Source organism: Euleptes europaea, chromosome 7, assembly GCF_029931775.1.
Source record: "Euleptes europaea isolate rEulEur1 chromosome 7, rEulEur1.hap1, whole genome shotgun sequence".
In the NCBI taxonomy this organism is placed as follows: Eukaryota; Metazoa; Chordata; class Lepidosauria; order Squamata; family Sphaerodactylidae; genus Euleptes; species Euleptes europaea.
The window spans coordinates 87,873,858-87,895,265 of record NC_079318.1 but is presented as its reverse complement, the minus strand read 5'-3'; the positions used below and the strand labels follow the sequence as shown (position 1 = coordinate 87,895,265).

The 21,408-nt window shown below is 47.9% G+C and overlaps 1 protein-coding gene across 1 annotated transcript in view; it reads right to left on the bottom strand.

Annotated features, from left to right (window-relative positions):
* Positions 1-18,877, bottom strand: part of MACROD1 (mono-ADP ribosylhydrolase 1) — a 437,490-nt gene extending 418,613 nt beyond the window's left edge. The window contains exons 1-3 of the mRNA XM_056853852.1: positions 18,467-18,877; positions 9,203-9,304; positions 6,524-6,643 (exon numbers count right to left, since the gene is read on the bottom strand). Of these exons, the coding sequence (XP_056709830.1) occupies positions 6,524-6,643; positions 9,203-9,304; positions 18,467-18,728 (484 nt within the window). The 5' untranslated portion in view covers positions 18,729-18,877. The remainder of the gene's footprint in view (positions 1-6,523; positions 6,644-9,202; positions 9,305-18,466) is intronic.
* Positions 18,878-21,408: the final 2,531 nt, after the last annotated feature.

Genomic DNA, 21,408 nt, shown 5'->3' with positions numbered 1-21,408 from the left:
AAAAACGGAGCATCATTGAGGCACTCCCCCCCCCAAAAAAAAAAATCACCAACGGGCAGCGCAAAAGCTGGAATCACTGCCAGGTGGCCCCCAAGTGAAACCCATTGGTGGCTTTCAAGGAAAGCTGGTCAGGGATGACTGAAAAAACATGTGTGGGGAACCTTCCCCAAAGAGGAGGGATAGCTGGGCCCAAAAGGGGAGGGGCGGTGGCTCAGTGGTAGAGCCTCTGCTTGGCATGCAGAAGGTCCCAGGTTCAATCCCCGGCATCTCCAGTTAAAGGGACTAGGCAACTAGGTGATGTGAACATACCTGTCTGCCTGAGACCCTGGAGAGCCGCTGCCAGTCTGAGTAGACAATACTGACTTTGATGGACCAAGAGTCTGATTCGGTATAAGGCAGCTTCATGTGTTTAGAAGTTCCTGGGTCAAGAAGTGAATTTTAGCTCATTTATTTATTTAAGACATACACATGAAGCTGCCTTAAACTGAATTAAGCCCTCAGTCCATCAAGGTCAGTACTGTCTAAGACTGGCAGCAGCTGTCCAGGGTTTCAGGGAAAAGTCTTTCCAAACGCCTACTTTCTCTCTCTTTTTTTCACCGTCAAGTCACAGCTGACTTATGGCAACCCCATAGTTTTCAAGGCAAGAGACGTTCAGAGGTGGTATACTGTTGCCTGCCTCTGAGTAGCGATCCTGGTATTCCTTGGAGATCGCCCATCAAAATATTAGCAAGGGCTGACCCTGCTTAGCTTCCAAGATCTGATGAGATCAGGCTAGCCTGGGTTATCCAGGTCAGGTAATCACCTACTACCTCATCCATTTAATTGGAGATGCCAGGGATTGAACCTGGGACCTTCTGCATGCCAAGCAGGTGCTCTACCACTGAGCCATGGCCCCTCCTCTCGCCTACCTCATCTTCCAGCTTTACATGGGGTCCTCAAGGCAGCTAAAAAACTTAAAAGGTAATATAGATGTTACCTGCAAATAGCTAACTGTGGCAAAGCCAGCATGGTGTAGTGGTTAAGAGCGGTGGTTTGGAGCAGTGGACTCTGATCTGGAGAACTGGGTTTGATTCCCCACTCCTCCACATGAGCGGCAGATGCTAACCTGGAGAACCAGGTTCAATTCCTCACTCCTCCACATAAGCGGTGGCTGCTAATCTGGCGAATCAGGTTGGTTTCCCCACTCCTCCACACGAAGCCAGCTGGGTGACCTTGGGCTAGTCACAGCTCTCTTAGAGCTCTCTCAGCCCCACCTAAGAGGGTGCCTATAATGGGAATGGGAAGGGAAGGTGATTGCAAGCTGGTTTGATTCTTCCTTAAGTGGTAGAGAAAGTCGACACATAAAAGCCAACTCTTCTTCTATCCCTGCCCTGTGAGAGGAGTGCACATTCACCTACCTTGCAAGGAGAGCGGAGCTCACTGATAGCCAGGTAGTGGAAGGAGGGGCCGCAAGGAAGCCCCAAGCTGGTCACCTGCCCCCCAGAGAAGATCAGCCCCTGCAAGGGCAAAAGCCCAACCTCAGGGAAAGCCCAAGGGAGCAGCGCCACCAGCAAGGCAAGGAGGAAAAGGGGCCAAAAGGGTGTGACGAAACTTGCCCCTGGGGGGCAGCAGCTTTACCCTTCTCTTGTCGTGGCCCATGATTTGCCGCAGAGAGATTTGTGGGGCAGGTGGGGGCCTTCAATGATAAACACAGCCGGGCAGAGTCCAATGGGGCCCCTGCCATCAGGTGGCATCACCGTCCACCGATGCCACTTGGGCATCTGAGATGTGAACGGCCTTAACCGTACCACTGAGCCACAAACCGGCTCCTTCAAGGGCAACTCTGCCCCCAGCAGCAACAATATGTTATACGTTCAATTTCCACTCCTGTGCAGAGGGAGCCCCCTGCTTGAGCATTGTCAAGAAGCAGAGAGAGCGGAGGCTCCTGCATTTCTTCCATTATGGCTGCGGGGCTGGGGAGGGAGAGAACTGGGTAAGCACCCCACGTCAGCAGCATCTCCGGTTACACATCATCATCAGCGACAAACAGGGTTTATCAATTGTGAGTAGCGCATGCTGCGCCTTTTCTATTCCCTTTGGGAAATACGTCGCTCTGCTGCTGCTGTGAAAGAGGGCTTTTAAAGAAACTATAAAATCTCCTTCGAAATTTGGAGTGGGAAACCCCTCGTGAACACCCCTACTCTCGCTTTACCACCAACCCAAGGTAAAAGGTAAAGGTCCCCTGTGCAAGCACTGGGTCGTTCCTGACCCATGGGGTGACGTCACATCCCAACGTTTACTAGGCAGACTTTGTTTTATGGGGTGGTTTGCCAGTGCCTTCCCCAGTCATCTTCCCTTTACCCCCAGCAAGCTGGGTACTCATTTTACCAACCTTGGAAGGATGGAAGGCTGAGTCAACCTTGAGCCAGCTACCTGACACCAACTTCTGTAGGGATCGAACTCAGGTTGTGAGCAGAGCATGGACTGCAGTACTGCAGCTTACCACTCTGCGCCACGGGGCTCCTCCACCACCCCAACCGAACCCTTTTCTATACCATCAACACTCTTAAGGAACCAACCCCCACCTATTCCTTCTCCCCCATCCAGACAGCCTGTTTGATATTCTTGAGGAACAGCATGACTGGAAAACAAACCCAAAACAAGGTGAGAATTTTTTAAAAAAATACTAACTGTCCTTCGGCAAAGGCCCGGACTGTATTATTTCAGACTCCAAGTGAAAAGGTCTCACTATTCAATGCTTCCTTATGACTTCTTTCTTTTTTTGTAAATCCCTGTATGTAGAAACCTAATACATCAGGGAAAAGGCCAACTGAGGTTACATATACTTCACGTGCATTTGAACCTCACTGACTCATAAATAGAAACAACGGATAAGGGCTTTTTGTTTCTTGCCTTCTGGGTTCTGATCTCCATCCTCACATTCCAACTCCTAAGGAGAGCTGCACAATATGGAAGGTAAAACTTTGCAGATTAGGGTTGGAATGTTAATCTGGTAAAAATACAAAAAAAACAAACCCTGTATGTAGAAAAACAGCACAGCAGAGAATTGGTAGCCTAGTCCTCTCCCTGATTAACTCATTTCTTATAGGCAAGGGTATTTGTATTTTAAATATTGGCACGCCCCACTCTATGACCAAAACACTCGCAGATGGGCAGTGGGAGAAGTTGCCGGTCGCTCTTTTAGCAGCTAGTCTGGGTTCTTCTAGGAAAGTAGCCCCTGCCAGATCCTGGCCTTGAGAAGCATGAGCAGTCAAGATAAAGTCCCAAAAAGCAGACTAACCTGTCCTAAACAGGAGCTTGCTGAACGTATTGTTGCAACAGCTAAGCCCACCATTCAAACAGCTAGAATGGGCCGGTATCTAATTCTAGACAAAACAGTAGCTATGCCACACCAACACTGAAATTAAACCTCAAAAGTATGTGGCTGAGGGACATATAATTTATCATGTACAAACATTATGACTACCTATATATACTGACCAATACTGAAGAGATGATTTACAGCTTTATATAGTAATTGATCTATCAGTGTTGCATCACTGACGTATGGAAGAACAAACTTAAAGGATTGCAACAGGACTCTTGCTCTATGCCAGTAGAATTATTGTGGATTGTAACCTTGGATGTATTTTAGTCAGTATATATAGGTAGTCATAATGTTTGTACATGATAAATTGTATTTATGAGTATATGTCCCTCAGCCACAAACTTTTGTATTTTGAGATTTAATCCCCGTTATCTAATTCCCTAGCATTCCAGCAAGCCAGAGATACAAGCCCGGATAGCCACCTTCTCTTCAGGCCTATCTGTTTGGAGACATTCTGGAGGAGTCTCTGAACACAATACATCGCCCGGTCCTGTCCTGAGAGAGTCCAGCCGCCTTCCCTGCCATGGCCTGGATGCCTGCAGCTGACATTAACGCTACAATCATGCCTGGCAAGAGTCTGGGCACTCTCGATGCCCAGCGGGCAATCAAGGTTAATAGGAAAGAAATGCTCCGCCTGTTCCCCCTACCTGGATGATGTAGCCCACCCTGCCTTCCGGGAGATGCATGACCTCCCCGCTCACCCACCCACCATGCTAACGGTGTTGCAGCAACGGCAGCAAACAGCTCCTGGCCTTGATCCACACAGGTAATTACTTGCGGCTAATGATAATTATCGGGTCTCCTAGAATTTAATGGACACATATTATAATCCCACTTGCGACTTTACGTATGAATTAAGCACATATGGGCTTCATGATGCACAGAGGCAGGATTTATGAAGCGCCAACAAAACCTCTTGTTAGCAAAGACTTTTATTCCACTAATAAACAGCATGATTTATTGAGGGAGCAAAATTAGTCGGACGAGTCCTGGAACAGTGAGGTTTTGGTGCCCTCTAGTGCCTATCAAGGACAATGACATCTATACCTTGCAAATGTCACCGTTGTGTGTCCTGACTGAACTACACATTACATTTTCCCCAGGACCTCAACTGATTTGTGCAATCAGGCATGTGTCAGAAGTTCCATGCCAGGAACTCAATTCCCAGGCATGCACTGCCCAGTTGGGGCCACAGCATACAGGGAGAGAGGAATTGTGTTCCCACCCCCACTGTTTTCCCAAGCTGAAATGGCCCCAGAGAGTGCTATTCACCGCGTTGGGGAAACCTAGATATGTCCCATCATACATGTCAAGCCCCACTACAGGGGGAACAGCGCCCCCTGGGGCCATTTCAGGTCTGGAAAATATTGGGTGGAGAAGGCCTAAGTCTCTCTCTGCACAACATGGCCCTGATCCAAGGGACCCTGCGTACATAGCAGTTGAGTTCCCAGCAGAGGACCTACAACACAGTCTGACTGTGTAGATCTGGAGGAAAATGTAACATATAGTCCTTGGCAGTGTACACAAAGAGACTTGCAAAGCAGGATTTGCTGGGGGACAGTTACCTGTGGGATAAGCTCACATGCCGCCACCCTTGAGCTTGTTTGGAGGTTCAAGCAGGGGAGAGCAGCTATTGGATCCCCTTGACCGAAGAGCGGTACACTCCTATCTGGGATGGTTGTCCTCTTCCACCAAGTGCGCAGCTTCGGGAAGGACGCACATGGAGCGGTGAGGGAAGTAGGGGACACCCGCCCAGCCAGCCAGATCAGCCGAATCAACCCTGGCGATCAATGAGGTGACAGATGTCACAGCCAGATTGCCCACACATCCATGCTGCCACCCTGTTTGTCATATGTGTTGCTCGGGCATTCTTATCGGTGATTCAAATGCTGATTCTGTCATTTGCCTTGTACCAAATGCATCCAGTTTTTAAAGATGGGAAGATGAGTCCGCAACATCACAGGAACCAGCCAATCTGCCCGAGCTCAATCTCGGGGAGAAGACTGCTCACTTGAACAAAGCGTTGTGTGTGAATTGTTACCACAACAGTCCCCATACTTTGATTCTTGCCTGTTATAGAACCCCATCCCTCCAGCCAGCCCAGATGTTTGCAATCCAGTTTACAAAGACTTTACTTAAACCCAACTAATCCTTTCTTTAGAAGACATTCAGCCTCACTAGGTCATCGCCAGCCCAGAGATGCAAAAGGTTGCATCCGGAAACACATTGCACCAGCAGAAAGCACTACCATCTGAATGGTAAGATACAACCCATTATCTCCCCTATCCCACATCTTTTTGTAATCAACGTGAACACCTGTCCTTAAAGAAGGTTTCTTTTGTTCAGCATTGTGAATGGTAACTGGTACTCTTAAACAAAAGACATTATTTGAGACAGCTGAAAATAACTTGAAACAGGAATTACTTCCAAGGGCATATTCATGAATTTCTTTCCCCCCACTGTCAAATTTGGTCAAATGGGTTTTGCGTGTGTGCGGGGTCTACGCAATACATACATCTGCAAATCCAAAGCAAATACAGGCTGAGCATATATTTACTTACCAAATTTATATTCCGCCTTTCTGTCCAATCAGGGCCACCAAGGTGGCTAACAATTTAAAAACAGAGCACTACACAATCTGATCATAAAACCGATCTAAACCAAAAGTAAAATACACACATGAAAACACCGGAACAGCAATTAGAACATAGGGCAGGAAGGAACGCCAGGCGAGGCAAAAAAAGTCCTACACTATGGCCAACAAACCCACTTGCAAAAAACCCCAAACAAACTATCATTTCTCTCTAGACTAAAAAGATATCTCATTTGTTCTGTGGGATAAACACTGTTACTAAAGCTGGAGACAGACAGTTGATCTGAATGGAGTACGATATATGCAAACAAACATTAGTTTATTCCGCTCTACTATTAAATAAAACTGCACCATAAAAAACGGGGGGGGGGGGAGAGACACATTGCCAACTGTTGCCAACCTTAGGATTCCCACCATCAAAGTCCCCACTGCTGCCAACCTTAGGATTCCCACCATCAAAGTTTCCATGCAGGCACGAGCCACAACCTGGCATGAGTTACCAGACCCCCCTGGAAGCCAAAATTATCTCCAGCCATGAACAATGCCAAATTGAATTCACTCACCCGCGTTGACAATCGCGTCCACCTCTAGCTTGGTGATGTCGCCACGGAAGAGAGAGATCTTCTCATTCAGGTGATTGTCCTTCGGGTAGATGGCCTCTTCCGGAGGCTTAACCCGGGCACCTGGCAGGAAAAAATGGTACATGAGAGCTGTCACCCATTTCAGGACCAGTAGCGGCCAGTAGCAAAAGGGCCTGTTTGCAGCCTCCCTGCTCCCTTCCAGGAGAAGACTGGCCAAGCGATCCCACCTCCTCCCAGAATGCTCTATGCCAGAGGTGTTGAACTCAATTGTTATGAGGGCCGGATATGAAATAAATGTCACTTCCTTGGGCCGGGCCATGCCTTGCCAGCCCAGATCAAGAGTGCTGCCTCGGCTGGCCGGATAAGAGCTCTCAGGGGACCGGATCTGGCCCGCGGGCCTTATGTTTGACACCCCTACTCCATGCTGCTCTTGGCTGGCCTACAGCTGCACCAAAGGCTATCCCAACAATGACTGATGAGCAAGCACCCTGGCCTACCTGGTGAAAGATCATTGTACCAAACCAGGTTTGGGGAAAATCACCACAGAACTGGGAAAAACCTGGAAGGTTTAGGGATGCCAGGTCCCTCTTCACCACTGGCGGGAGATTTTTGGGGCGGAGCCTGAAGAGGGTGGGGTTTGGAGAGGGGAGGGACTTCAATACTATAGAGTCCAATTGCCAAAGGGGCCATTTTCTCCAGGTGAAAGGATCTCTATCGGCTGGAGGTCAGTTGTAATAGCAGGAGATCTCCAGCTAGTACCTGGCAGTTGGCAACCCTAGGAAGGTTTGAAGCAACCAATTACACTGGCTGCCGGTGTGTTTCCAGGTTCAGTAAAAAATAGTGGGGCTGACCTTTAAAACCTTCAATAGCTTTGACCTAAAGTATCTGAAGGTTCTGCTTCTGCCCCTGAGATCATTCAAGGGTCTCAGTTACAGACAGTTACAGAAGTCCTTTTGGTGGGGACCCAGAGGAGGGCCTTCTCAGCAGCCGACCCTGAACTCTGGAACTCCCTCCCTCTGGAATTACATTATATCCCCTTGCTGTAGGCCTTGAGTCATCAGCTAAAGCCTTTGTCTTTTAATTTCGAAGGGCCTTTTAAGACCAAGTCCTTCCTGTGGTTCTAAATTCTGTTAAATAAGTTTTGATTGATTTAAATTAATGTTATCGCTCTATTTATCTTTGTATTTTTATTGCCCTCAAGCACTTTTCAAAGCACAAAGGCACCACATAAATGGCCTAAATGAACAGACGGGTGAGCGCCCTCCGATACATGAAATATGTCTCCTCTTCTACTTTGGATCATTTCCTGTGGAGAAGTTTGGACTTTTCCCTCGGACTTTAGCTGTAACCCGCACAGCCACAGACCCTGCTTTACCCTCTCTGGACTCTCAACTTCCCGCCTGAGCAGACAATCTTCCACAGCATGTGTCCGCAGGGAAGATCTGGTTCCTTTCAGAAAGCTCTCTCACATCGGCCATTATTGTTGAGAAAGTCAACACTATTCTGACTGTGTTTGCTAGTTCTCCAGCCCACTGTATTATCCCACTCCATGAACTTGCCATGTTTGTAGAAGCACCACACCATTTTGTCAACAACAGACACCTTGACACTGCTGTGTGGTTCAATGCCCAGAGTAGGGGTACTCTGTATACCAGACATAGTCGCAGCAGCTTGTAGAAATGAAAGGTTGTGGGAGAAAAGTTTTTTTCCTTATACTAAGCCTAATACTTTACCCTTGTTCTCAAATTTCTGATGGTTCTGCTCCTATCTGCACCAGCAAAGCACTTCCAGATGAGGATGGACAGACAAAAGCATGGATCATGAAATTTATCCATCTATAAATTCTTATCCTGCCCTCCCTCCAGGAGGCTCAAGGCAGCATATACAGTTCTTCCCTCAACCCCATTTCGTTCTCACAACTCTGTGAGGTAAATTACTAATAATTAAGTGATGTCAAGTTGCAACCGACCTACGGCGACCCCTCACAAGGCGACGGAGGGACATAGGTGGTTTTGCCATTGCCTTTGTGAAGTAAGTTAGGCTGAGAGAAATTGAGTGGTACAAGGTTAGAATCATAGAGTTGGAAGGGACCACCAGGGTCATCAAGTCCAACCCCCTGCACAATGCAGGAAATTCACAACTACCTCCCCCCCACACCCCCAGTGACCAGAAGATGGCCAAGGTGCCCTCCCTCTCATCATCTGCCTAAGGTCACAGAATCAGCATTGCTGACAGATGGCCATCTAACCTCTTCTTAAAAACCTACATGGAAGGAGAGCTCACCACCTCTCGAGCAAGCCTGTTCCACTGAGGAACTGCTCTGTTAGAAAATTCTTCTACTGTCTAGACAGAAACTCTTTTGATTTAATTTCAACCCGTTGGTTCTGGTCCAACCTTCTTGGTTACCTAGAGAGTGGAGCGTTTGACCCAGTTCTCTCAAGTCCTAGTCCAACACGCTGGCCACTACACCAAGCCAACTATATATACACACCCACAAGACTTCACAACACCCCCATTTCTCAGTCTTCATGCACAACTTCACAACACCCCCATTTCTCGGTCTTCATGCACACGTGAACCAAAGCTTTGTGTTTCCCTCAGAAACACAAAGTAACCAGTGGAATTATACTGAGAGCGGAAGGGAGAACTTTAGAGACTCACTTTTCGCCATTTCTTTCCACGTGGGAATTTGCTTCAGTTTAATGACGTCCTTGGTGAAATAATGCTCTCGCCTCTGCTTAGCGTTCAACCCTTTCAGAAATGCTGAACAGGAAATAAAAGGGTGGGGGAGAGAAGACAGAAATAAAGATGGTTATTAAGCAATCCAAATTTGGGGAGAAAATGTGATGCGAGATGTGGGAGCCGGCCAGCCTTTAACTCAGACACACAAAACACGTCCTTCAACAGAGATAACAGAAACACAGGTTTTCTCCAGACCAGAGAGGGTCAACGCTTTGGGCAACTGAGCCAAAAAGTAGGTGTCCCCCCAACTACACTTTAAAGCAATACAATCTGGACACAGGATGACTACCTCTGTGAAAACTAGGCCTCAACGGCAGGTGGATTATTAGTCCCTCACCCATCCTCACATACTTCCAAAGACACTTTTCTGGCACATCAAATAATCCAATTTGTGTCAAAATAATAGGACAGTGACAGGCTTTTAAAGCATCCGTAACAGCTGGGGAAACAAAGCTTCCCTTCGAGATCTGTTATTCCAATATTTAAACCTGCCGTCTCCCGTTTCTTTCAAAGGGTAAATCCAGGCGCCATTCCTCTCACCTCTTTGTCCAAGGGGGAGGAAGCCACACAGGCCAAGGATAGGAGTTTTTTAAGTGGGTTCATTCGGGTCGTGCTACTAAATGTTTGCTGAGGCTCAGTTAAGGCTAGGTGTTAGGGAAACTGAGGCCAGTTTGGCCAGATGGAAGCACTGTTAAACGGGCTATGAGGATCACTTTATTTGGAGCCAAGCTAGGTGCTTGTGGCCAGCGTGTGGGCTAAAACATAGAAGAACTGAGTTAATCACAGAATGAGTATATGTGTGTGTATCAAACTAAACCCAAAAGGCACTCATTAGAAGAGAAGTCAGAACCACCTTCCTCCCAATGGCTCATCTCCTCCACCTTAAGCGCTTTTCTTTATATCTGGTGTGTGATATGGGATGTGATCTTGGCTAGGCAAGAGGAGGTGTGAGGTAATAAGCAGGGGGCACAGGAAGGGTTCAGCCCTTCTCACCCCCACATGTTCCTTTTGCCATTCAAGGCATGTAATTGGGGCACTTCCGTGTTTAAACAAACTGACACCATCATGCCTTATTTGAGAGCCAGTGAGGTGCAGTGCTTATAGTGTCAGACTGGGATCTAGGAGACCCAGGTTCAAATCCCCACTCTGCCATAGAAGCTTGCTGGGAGACCTTGGGCCAGTCTCTCAGCCTGACCTACCTCGCAGGGTTATTGTTGGGAAGATAAAATGGAGAGGAGAATGATGTAAGCTGCTTTGGGTCCCCACGGGGGAGAAAAGTAGGCTATAAATGAAGTAAATACCCTATTAAACTACAGCGTTAATTAATTATCATACAGTTGCCAGAGGAGCTGCAAAGGTAAGGCAGCTAGCTGCGTCGCTCAGCATTCTGCCATTACAATACCTGAGGAGTCTGTTTGTAATAATAAAAAGGAGTACCGTATTTTCCGGCGTACAAGACGACTGGGCGTATAAGACGACCCCCCATTTTTACAGTTAAAATATAGAGTTTGGGATTGTCCCGAGTCCGCGGCCTAGGGCCGACCCTCGGGATGCGCCCCAACCCCGCGGCCACCCCGTCCTCCAGGGGCGGCTCAACCCCCGGGGAAACATCACCACTTACCGGGGTGGGAGAAAGAGGGGGCGGGGGCGGCCGGACGAGCTGGCAGCGCGCCGGGAGGCGGGGCTGGCGGGAGGAACAGGAGGAGGCCGGGGGCCGACCTCCCGGCAAGGAAGAGTGTGTGCCAACCCGGAGCGGCGGGACGTGGCTCTCGGGGGGAGTCGGCGAGGGGAGAAGGGAGCGGGGAAGAAGAGGGGGACGGGGGTGAGAGTAAGGGCCCTCAAGAAGGGCGAGGCTAAAGGCGAGGGGAGGACTGAGCCAACGGCCCACAGCGGGCGGGGCTAAAGGAGGGTTTGGAGGGGAGGGAAACCCATAAAGACAGAAGCTGAAGCGGAGGCCGGGGAGAAAAGGGGGCATGTTGGGTGTGCTAGGCGGCAGCCAAAACACCCTGTGCCGGGAGAAGAGAGTGGCCACCCCAGCCCCGGCCAGCCGGCCAGCCAGCCGCATGCCTGCCTTGCGCTGCCGCTGGAGCGCAGCCAAGCACTTCCCTCCGTGCACCCCGGCGCGCCTGACTCCGACTCTGAGCCGGGCAGTGAGCGCCCTCACCGGGCTCGCCTCCCTCCTCTGGCGGACATGGACAGAGCGGAGGCGGCTCCCCAGGCAGATTCTCCAGTCCGGCTCGGAATTCAGCATCCGGCGTATAAGACGATCCCCCACTTCTGAGAAGATTTTCCTGGGTTAAAAAGTAGTCTTATACGCCAGAAAATACAGTATATCCTGTCAATATGAAATTTGGGCGGCACTTGCCAAATTTCAAGCGGGGTGGGGATTCCACCAAAGGACATCTAGCAGTTTAAAAATTGTGTACCGAGGTACAGGTTCCTCCATTTAGTTGTCTTCTCAAAACATATTTTCAGTTTCTCCTTCTGTTGTTTTAATCTGATTACTATTTTAATCTGTGGAAGAGAAGGGCTCTGTGTACACATGCGCCATACGGCCTTTCCACTTCAGGCATCAAAACAGGTTCCGTCAGCACTGTTTAAAGTGGTTTGTATGCCCTTACTTTCTAAAAGCTTATTAATAGCAAATTTTCTGTTTTCAAGCGTAACTTTTAAAATAATTTTTAAAAACAATAAATGACCTAAGTACCTGAAAACTGGGACTTAAGGGGGAAGGATAGAGGCTGATGTGGAGGGAGATTGTTATGTTATATGATATTTTGGTCTGTATGGCTGGTTTCTTATGAGTACATGTTCATATAGGGGAACCATATGGCATTACAGACAGGAAGGTGATTCAGGACAGACTAAAGAAAGTACTTTGTGTGTGTGCGTGCTATGTACCGTCAAGCCACTTCTGACTTATGTTGACCTTAGGAATTAATGACATCCAAACCATCGGCTTTACTAAGGTCTTTCAAACTGATGCCATGGCTTCCTTTATGGAGCGAATCCATCTCACGATGAGTCTACCTCTTTTCCCACTCCTTCCAACTTTTCCTAGCATTATTGTCTTTTCCAGTGACTCTTTTGTCTTCACAGGATGTGACCAAAGTACAAAAGCCTTAGTTTAGTCATTTCAGCTTCTAGGGAGTATTCAGGCTTGATTTAATCGAGAACCACTTATTTGTCATCTGGGTGACCCACTGTATCCATAAAACACTCCACCAACACAAAATTTCAAATGAAGTATGTCTTAATTCAAGAAGTAATTAAATTGTGGAATTAATTACTAGAGCCTTCCATTGACAATTTGATACTGATCTTCTACTCTTCTTTAAAAAAAAAAAAACACTGCAAGGCTAACAGATTCCCTTGAAGAAGAGTCGGTTTTTATATGCTTTCTCTACCCTTAAGGAGTCTCAAAGTGGCTTACAATCACCTTCCTTTCCTCTCCCCACAACAGACACCTTATGAGGTAGGTGGGGCTGAGAGAGTTCGGAGAGAGCTGTGACCGGCTCAAAGTCACCCAGCAGACTTCATGTGGAAGAGTGGGGAATCAAATGCGGTTCTCCAGATTAGAGTCCACTGCTCTTAACAATTACACCACACTGGTATAAAAACCAAGTCTTCTTCTTTTTCTCCTTCAAAGCCAGGCCCAAGAGCCCAAGGGTCTCTGGTGCTATATTCTAGGAATAGTTGCTAGGCAACCAGGCCCATAGCCTTCCAGTATCCATTAGTGATTATTGGAGCATTGCCCTCTGCAAACACCCAAAAGGATGTGGCATCCTTGCCCTCTGGCGGTGATTGCTTGGGCCCTGCAGTGCCAAGGTACTCTGTTATCTGTGGAAGAGGAAGAAGAGGAAGAAGAAGAGTTGGTTTTTATATGCCAACTTTCTCTACCACTTAAGGAAGAATCAAACCGGCTTACAATCACCTTTCCTTCCCCTCCTTACAACAGCACCCTGTGAGGTGGGTGGGGCTGAGAGAGCTGTGACTAACCCAAGGTCACCCAGCTGGCTTCATGTGGAGGAGTGAGGAAACAAATCCAGTTCACCAGATTAGCGTCTGCCACTCATGTAGAGGAGTGGGGAATCAAACCTGGTTCTCCAGATCAGAGCCTACCGCTCCAAACCACCGCTCATAACCACTACACCACTCTGGCTCTCACATGGAAGTCACATGGAAGCCTGTAACACTATAATTCTCTGTTACTAGGCCTTATCTGAAAATTTCATATTCTTGTCACCTTTGTGGGAAGGCCTGTCAAAACTCCAGATGCGGCTGTATGAAAATTCAACATGTTCTGCTGCTACGTGTTACACTTTTCTTCTTCCTTTCCAACCAGCATATGTGGTTCTCCTCTTCTCCATTTTATCCTCACAATAGCCCTTTGAAGTAGGGTAGCCTAGGAGCATAACTAGCCCAAGGTTACTCAAGGGAATTTGAACCCTGGTCACTCCACTCCTCCTCTGACACTTTAACCACACCGGCTCAGTTCTCCCAACCTATGGCACTATTTCCTTCTAATGTTAGCCTAACCCACTGCCCCACTGAGGCTTGTGATGCGGAGCTGTCAACTGACTTGAATTCATCAACTGAGACAGAATTTCAATCTTCTCGATATAAGACAGAATGGAAAGCCATAAGTCCAGCGGGAAGAAGGGATGGAGAGAATGCATGCCTAGAATATTCAGGGTTATTTCTTCCTTACTTCCAAAGAGATCTCTTCCCCACTTTTTTTTAAAAAGCTGCTTCCTCATATAAGCAGACAGCCCTTTGCATATGTGTAAAGGCACTATTTCCTTAGCTCCATTCTTTTCTAAACTTCTTTTTACAAACAAAAAAGCACTCCAGACTAGTGCCCGGTGGTGGTGGTCAAAACCCCGCCAATCCACCCAGCTGCCCGTCAACCAGCTGAGGGTTGGCAGGCAAGCGTGCATGCGCGCCTGCACATCGCAGCACGTCACTTCCGGTTTACACCCGGAAGTGCCGCATCGCAATGGGCCTTTTACCACTCATACCCCCAGTCTGAGTGGTAAAAGGCCCATTGCGATGCGATGCTTCCAGGTGTAAACCGGAAATGATGCGATCGCGTTGGCGCAATCACGCACAAGCAATTCGTGCCTCAGCTCTGCCCTAAAACCCTCCCACCGGAGGAGAGGGGGGACCTGGCAACCCTACTCCAGACATTCTCAGATACACTTTGCCCTTGGTATTTTTTTCCTGACTGGAGGAAAACATGCTCAGAAACACTACTTGAAAGCACCAACTTTTTTTAATGCACAAAACAGAAGTTGGAAACCCTGTGTGTGTTAAGAATGAAGTGTGTTAAGTGCTTCCGACTCATGGTGACCCTATGAATCAATGTCCTCCAAAACATCCTATTGTTAACATCCTTGCTTGGGTTTTGCAAACTGAGGGCTGTGGTTTTCTTGATGGAGTCAACCCATCTCATGTTGGGTCTTCCTCTTTTCCTGCTGCCTTCAACTTTTCCTAGCATTTGTCTTTTCCAGTGACTCTTGTCTTCTCATGATGAGACCAAAGTACGATAGCCTCAGTTTAGTCATTTTAGCTTCTAGGGAGAGCTCAGGCTTGATTTGATTCAGAACCCACTTGTTTTTTTGGCGGTCCATGGTACCATAAAACTCTCTTCTAACACCATATTGGAAACCCTACAGTGGCATAATCACCCTTCAGCTGTGATGACTAGCAGCCACAGCACTCTCTTAACCTCAGCCCTCTGCAAAGGTCCATCTACTCGCTAGCAAAATATTGAGGACTTACCTCATTATGTGCTGTACTACCCTTTATACCAGGGGTGTCAAGCATAAGGCCAGTGGGCCATATCCGGCCCCTCGAGAGCTCTTATTCAGCCCACAAGCCATTCGAGGCGGCCACCTCCCCCCACTCTCGATCTAGGCTGGCGAGGCACAGCTCGGCCCCCACCAAGTGACATTTATGTCATATCTGGCCCTCGTAACAATTGAGTTTGACACCCCTGCTTTATACTGTGAACCCAGATCCAAATGTCTTGGTTTATTTTTATCTGCTATCAGCTGTTTTAGTGTTCAGGAGAAGCTTTCTTTTCTCCTGTCTGATAACGACCCCGTTGTTTCTTACAATTTGTCTCTTTTGGCCTTAGCGTCAAGGAAAATTCGAGCCAGTATTGCACTTAAACAGGATAACTAAATGTAATTTGATAGCAATGTATATTTGTACTTGATTTTACTTGTGCCTTTTTTTTTTAGTATAAATTGGTCTGATTTATGTTTGTTTGATTGTAACGGCCTTTGGCTATATACAATAAACTTGTACCGTACTGCTAGTAAAATAGTTTTCAAATTCTTTACATAGGAACCCTGTGTTGCCTTAAGCCTATTGTGCATATCTTCTTGACAACAAAGGTACACAGTCCAGCCAAAAAAGTCATATCGTCCGCAGTTACCGAGCTTTCCCTGCACCTCACAACAAGGAACACTCTCGTCTCACACAGGGCTATAACTAGGCCCCAAAAGCCTGGCTGGTATTTGTCCAAACTTAGGGTGCAACCCATACAACAGTGCTATCTTTAATAGTACAGAAACTCAGCCACACATCCAGCACAAAAGCAACTAGGCTAGTATGGTTGCCAACCTCCAGGTGGCACCTGGAGATCTCCTGCTATTACAATTGATCTCCAGACAACTACGATCAGTTCCCCTGGACAAAATGGCTGCTTTGGAGGGTGGGCTCTATGGCATTATACTCTGCTGAGGCCCCTCCCCACCCAAACCCCACCCTTCCCAGGCTCCACCCCCAAAATCTCCAATTATTTCCTAGTCAGAGCTGGCAACCACACATCTTTATAACCTTGGGGCCAATATCCAGAAGAATACCACACTGTAAACTAACCCAAAGAAAAATAACGTCCTGATGAGGACTGAATATGCTTCAGGAGCATATAATGTTTAGAGCCGTTGAGCGTCAGTTGGGGGGGATAGGGTTGCCAACCTCCAGGTACTAGCTGGAGATCTCCTGCTATTACAACTGATCTCCAGCCGATAGAGATCAGTTCACCTGGAGAAAATGGCCGCTTTGGCAATTGGACTCTATGGCATTGAAGTTCCTCCCCTCCCCAAACCCCGTCCTCCTCAGGCTCCACCCCCAAAATCTCCTGCCAGTAGTGAAGAGGAACCTGGCAACCCTAGGGGGGGAATTAGCTTGCTAAATTCCTTGACAGCAGGAACATGGGGGGGACAGGACTGGGGAGAAGGAAAACACTGGAGAGACCATTGCTGGAAAAACTAGATGCCATCTTAGCATGGGGGAGGGGGCCCACTGGGACATAACAGACACACAGAGACACACCCGAGCCCACACATCTGCCCCCCTCTCACTTACATTTAGCCTCCTTCCAGCTGGTGGACGTGGTCAGATCCACCTTGGCTGCCATAGCCAATGGAGGAGTGGCTGCCCAGCTCCTGACGCCCCTTGCAATCACCCAGTGTGCTGGCACCCTACGGGGACCCCGCCCCCAGTACATACACCCTTCCTTCCACCACCTTGCAGTGTTACAGGGCAGCAGCTTCTATCATAGGTCCAGCAACAAGGCCAATTTTTGAAACGGTGACAATTCTACATCCCTGTGTCTATCTAACTCCAGTGTATGTCACCAAAGTTGGTTTCAGAGTTTCTCCTTTGGTACCATGAGAACCAGAGTTTCTAGAGAGCTTTTTTTTTAAACTAGGCCTCTGGGAGACACATGGCTGGCCAGGCCTGTCTCCTAGGAGACCATTTAGGTTTCATAGAATCATAGAGTTGGAAGGGGCCATACAGGCCATCTAGTCTGACCCTCTGCTTAATGCAGGATCAGTCTAGAGCAGGGGTGGGGAACGTCAGGCCCGGGGGCCATATAAGGCCCGCGAAACCATTTGGTCTGGCCCTTTGTGGGTCCTGGCAGATCTGTAGTTCAGAAGCATCTAAGACTGGTGATCTGCCCGTCTCCTGCGGACAGGAATAGCCTCTGTTCAAGGCGGATGTATGTTTTGCTGAGAAAAGGCACCCTTTTCCCCCCTTGCAGAAGAGTCTTTAGCTATGGAGCTGCTAGGACCGCCGAAGAAACTGTGTTAACCCTTTCCCACCAAGGCCATGGATAAATGTATTCCCGATTGGATGCCTGCCTGCTTGCCCATGCCGGGGGGGGGGGTGTCATCTGGGACAGCTGCCTGCTTGGGGCTTGGTTGGCTAATTTTTAAGTTGATAATTTTGTATGGCCCGCGAATGATGTTATAAATATCCAAATGGCCCCTGGCAGAAAAAAGGTTCCCCACCCTTGGTCTAGAGTTTCCCAAACTGTGCTCCCTGGAGCATTTGGTGCTCCGCGAAACATCTAGTGCTCTGTGAAGAGATTGGAAAGAAAAATATTACTGTCATTCGGTTTAGTATATAGGTGCTAGGTGAAAATTAGTGCTCCGTGACCAATTTATCTCCTGAAAAGTGTTCCATGACTCAAAATGTTTGGGAACCTCTGGCCTAGAGTATCCCTGACAAGTGTTCATCCAGCCACTGCTTAAAGACTGCCAGTGAGGGGGAGCTCACCACCTCCCTAGGTAGCTGATTCCACTGTCGAACAACTCTTACTGTAAAAAACAAAGTGTCCTAATATCCAGCAGGTACCTTTCCACCTGCAATTTAAACCCATTCTTACAAGTCCTATCCTCTGCTGCCAACAGGAACAGCTCCCAGCCTTCCTCTATGTTTCCCAGGACGCACCGCAAGACACCTGCAAGCACAAACAGTGCCAAAGCTAAATACCCATAATTCACTGCAAACACAAACCAAGTTCTTGGTTCAGTAACTGCATACAGACAATTCCCAAAAAGTTGAGCCCTTTCATTGGGGTCAGGGTTTTTCTCCCCCCCACCTCTAGAAACTCATTATGCCACCTGCTGCTATGAGTACTGCAGGGGAACTAGGAACACGGTGGTGAAAGACACAGTTGAATTTCCACAGATGTAGTCAACCCAAGGCGCATAGACTATTTAGCACCCACTGCATGTTGGCCTAGCAAAAGACAGCTGCCCAAGGATACTAGACACCAGAGCTGGAAAAACTAGATGCAATCATAGCATGAGGGGGCCACTGGGACATAACAGACACACACAAACACATCCAAACCCACACATCTGCCCCCCTCTCACTTACATTTAGCCTCCTTCCAGTCAGTGGACGTGGTCAGATCCACCTTGGCTGCCATAGCCAATGGAGGAGCGGCTGCCCAGCTCCGGATGCCCCTTGCAAACACCCAGTGCGCTGGCAGCCTACAAACGGGGACCCCGCCTCCACTACATGCACCCTTCCTTCCCCCACCTTGCAGTGTTATAGGGCAGCTGCCCCACACCCTCAATAACCTCCCAAGAGCTCCAGACAGCCTGCTGGTTGGCAGGGGCATAAGGAATCCTGGCATGGTTGCGAGATTGCAAGGGAATGCACTGGGCACCCAGCCTGCTTCTCTGGTTGGCGTTTCAGCCAGCGAGAGAAATTCTTCTCCCTTATTTATAACACCTGGTATTTAGGTGGGAGAGTGGGGATAGTGTTGCTAGCTGCTGCAGCTGCTGCCACAAGACACGATAAGGGGCTTTGCCTTCTAAGCCTCTTCCCTCCCTTCGATGGACGCACGGTCTTCTGGGAAATGTAGTTCTGCGAAGCCTCCTTCCTGGTCTCGTTCTGCAAAATGAAAACAGAAGCAAGTAGCCAGCAGGGGCAATGCAAGACAAGCCAGATTTTTATTTCATTCGTTTATAAAAAAAGAAAAAAGAGAGAGATCGCAAGGGAAAAGAACAAATTATTGTCGTCGCCTTCAACAGTTCCGGTATTCATCTAGAAACTCGTTATCTCGGCTCTTAAAGAGAAGCGCTGCATATTCCTGCATGCATCCGCTCAAAGTGTCTTTGGGGAGGCCGGTCCCTCTGCAGTATTTTCCAGCCGTCATGATCCTGAAATCCTGGAGAAGTCTCTGAGCCCACCCCCCTGGCCTGCACAGCAGTTCTACAGGCTTAGCCAGCAGCTTTTGTCTGCTCTTGTTACCATCCTATTCCCTTGAAATCACTTTCCTCATACCCAATCGCTTGAGGACAAGCTATATATTATGCACCTGTAAAGCCCCAACTTAAAAAAAGGAGGGAAGGAGTTTGAAAAGACTGCAGTTTTGAGTGGGGGGAACCTTTTCTAAGATTCCTTTGAAATGTGCTGTTGGGGGAGAGTTTTGCTGATACTACGGACCATCCTTCCAAGGTCGGTAAAATGAGGACCCAGCTTGCTGGGGGTAAAGGGAAGGTGACTGGGGAAGGCACTGGCCAACCACACCGTAAACAAAGTCTGCCTAGGAAATGTCGGGATGTGACGTCACCCTATGGGTCATGAATGACCAGGTGCTTGCACAGGGGATCTTTACCTTTTTTTTACAGACCACTAGAGTTGCCAACCTCCAGGTGGTGGCTGGAGATCTTCTGCTATTACAACTGATCTCCAGCCAATAGAGATCAGTTCCCCTGGAGAAAATGGCCGCTTTGGCAATTGGGCTCTATGGCATTGAAGTCCTGCCCCTCCCCAAACCCTGCTCTCCTCAGGCTCTGCCTCAAAAATCACCAGGTATTTCCCAACCCGAAGCTGGCAACCCTACGGACCACCAAAAAGACAAATAACAGTACAACTCTGTACTGAGTTACTCCAGTCTAAGCCCATTGAAGTCAATGGACTTAGACAGGAGTAACTCTGCACAGGGTTGCATTGTTAGTGGGTTCTAGATCAAATCAAGCCTGAACTCTCCCAAGAAGCTAAAATGACTAAACTGAGATTATCGTACTTTGCTCACATTCTGAGAAGAAAAGAATAACTGGAAAAGACAATCATGCTAGGAAAAGTTGAAGGTAGCAGGCAAAGAGGAAGACCCAACACGAGACGGATTGACTCTATGTTGGACTCCAAGATCCTCAGTCTGCAAGACCTGAGCAAGGCTGTTAACGATGGGACGTTTTGGAAGACATTGATTCATAGGGTTGACATGAGTCGGAAGCGACTTGACGGCACTTAACACACGCACAACACACAATCTTTTCTTGCCAGCCATTTTTAAAACAAAAAACATCTCCCCACCACTATCCATGGAATTCAGGGGTAACAATCCCAAGGACAAAAAAAGGAAACAAAAATCAGAGAGGAGTGGTAGTAATAAATAAAGGGAAATGGGGACAAGTCTAAACCTGTGGAAAGGGAGTGTACAGTTCTGGATTTGTTCATGGAGTGTGTGGCCTGGTTTTGTAGCAGGTTTTGTAGGTGCATTTGCCAGATAGCTTCAGAAAGGAAAAGGTACAATTTCCCCACATTATGACAGAACTATTATCCCGTTGTTGGTGTGGCTGACTGGGCTAAATTTAGGTAGGTTGCCTAGGCACCACCAAGCCAAGTCAAGGAGGCAAGGCTCTATTTATAGCTGGGAAACTAATCTCCTAGCGTTCCCTCTACTGCCCAGAGAGGCAGCATAGCCAGAACAAAGGGTGTGCATTTTTATTTATGTACTGGTTCCTCCAGTCTCTGTCCAAGACACGAGTGATACTGGTGAACAGTTAAAATAAACCCATTATTTCACAAGCCAACTTGATCTAAACTTAAATAAGCTTCATAAACCATTGTTACAACCCTGTATTAAGTTTACCCCAATTTAGACCTTTGTGATCATAAAGGCCCTCACAACTTTCACTAATGGCTCCACCTGCAATTTACTGCTTCATTCCCACATACTGTTTTATGTATTTGTTTGTTTGTAGCACAACTTTCTCACTGTGACTCAAGGTGGATTACACAGAAGAAATCAGTACAATCATCAGAATGGGTCATCCAAAAGACAATGCAATAGGCATTCGACTTGTAGAGGTCTGCAAAACCAACCATAAGCGAAGCACAGTGTACGTATTAGCCTGACATGTTAAACAAAAGCAAGAATCATACAGTAAGAGCCTACTTACAGCAACAGACAGTATGAATTATATACAGTGGTACAGTCCAAAGACCCCAACCCTCCACCCCAGGGCTTTCTCTGAACCGCACTGTTACAGTGCAGCTAGGGTTGCCAACCTCCAGGTACTAGC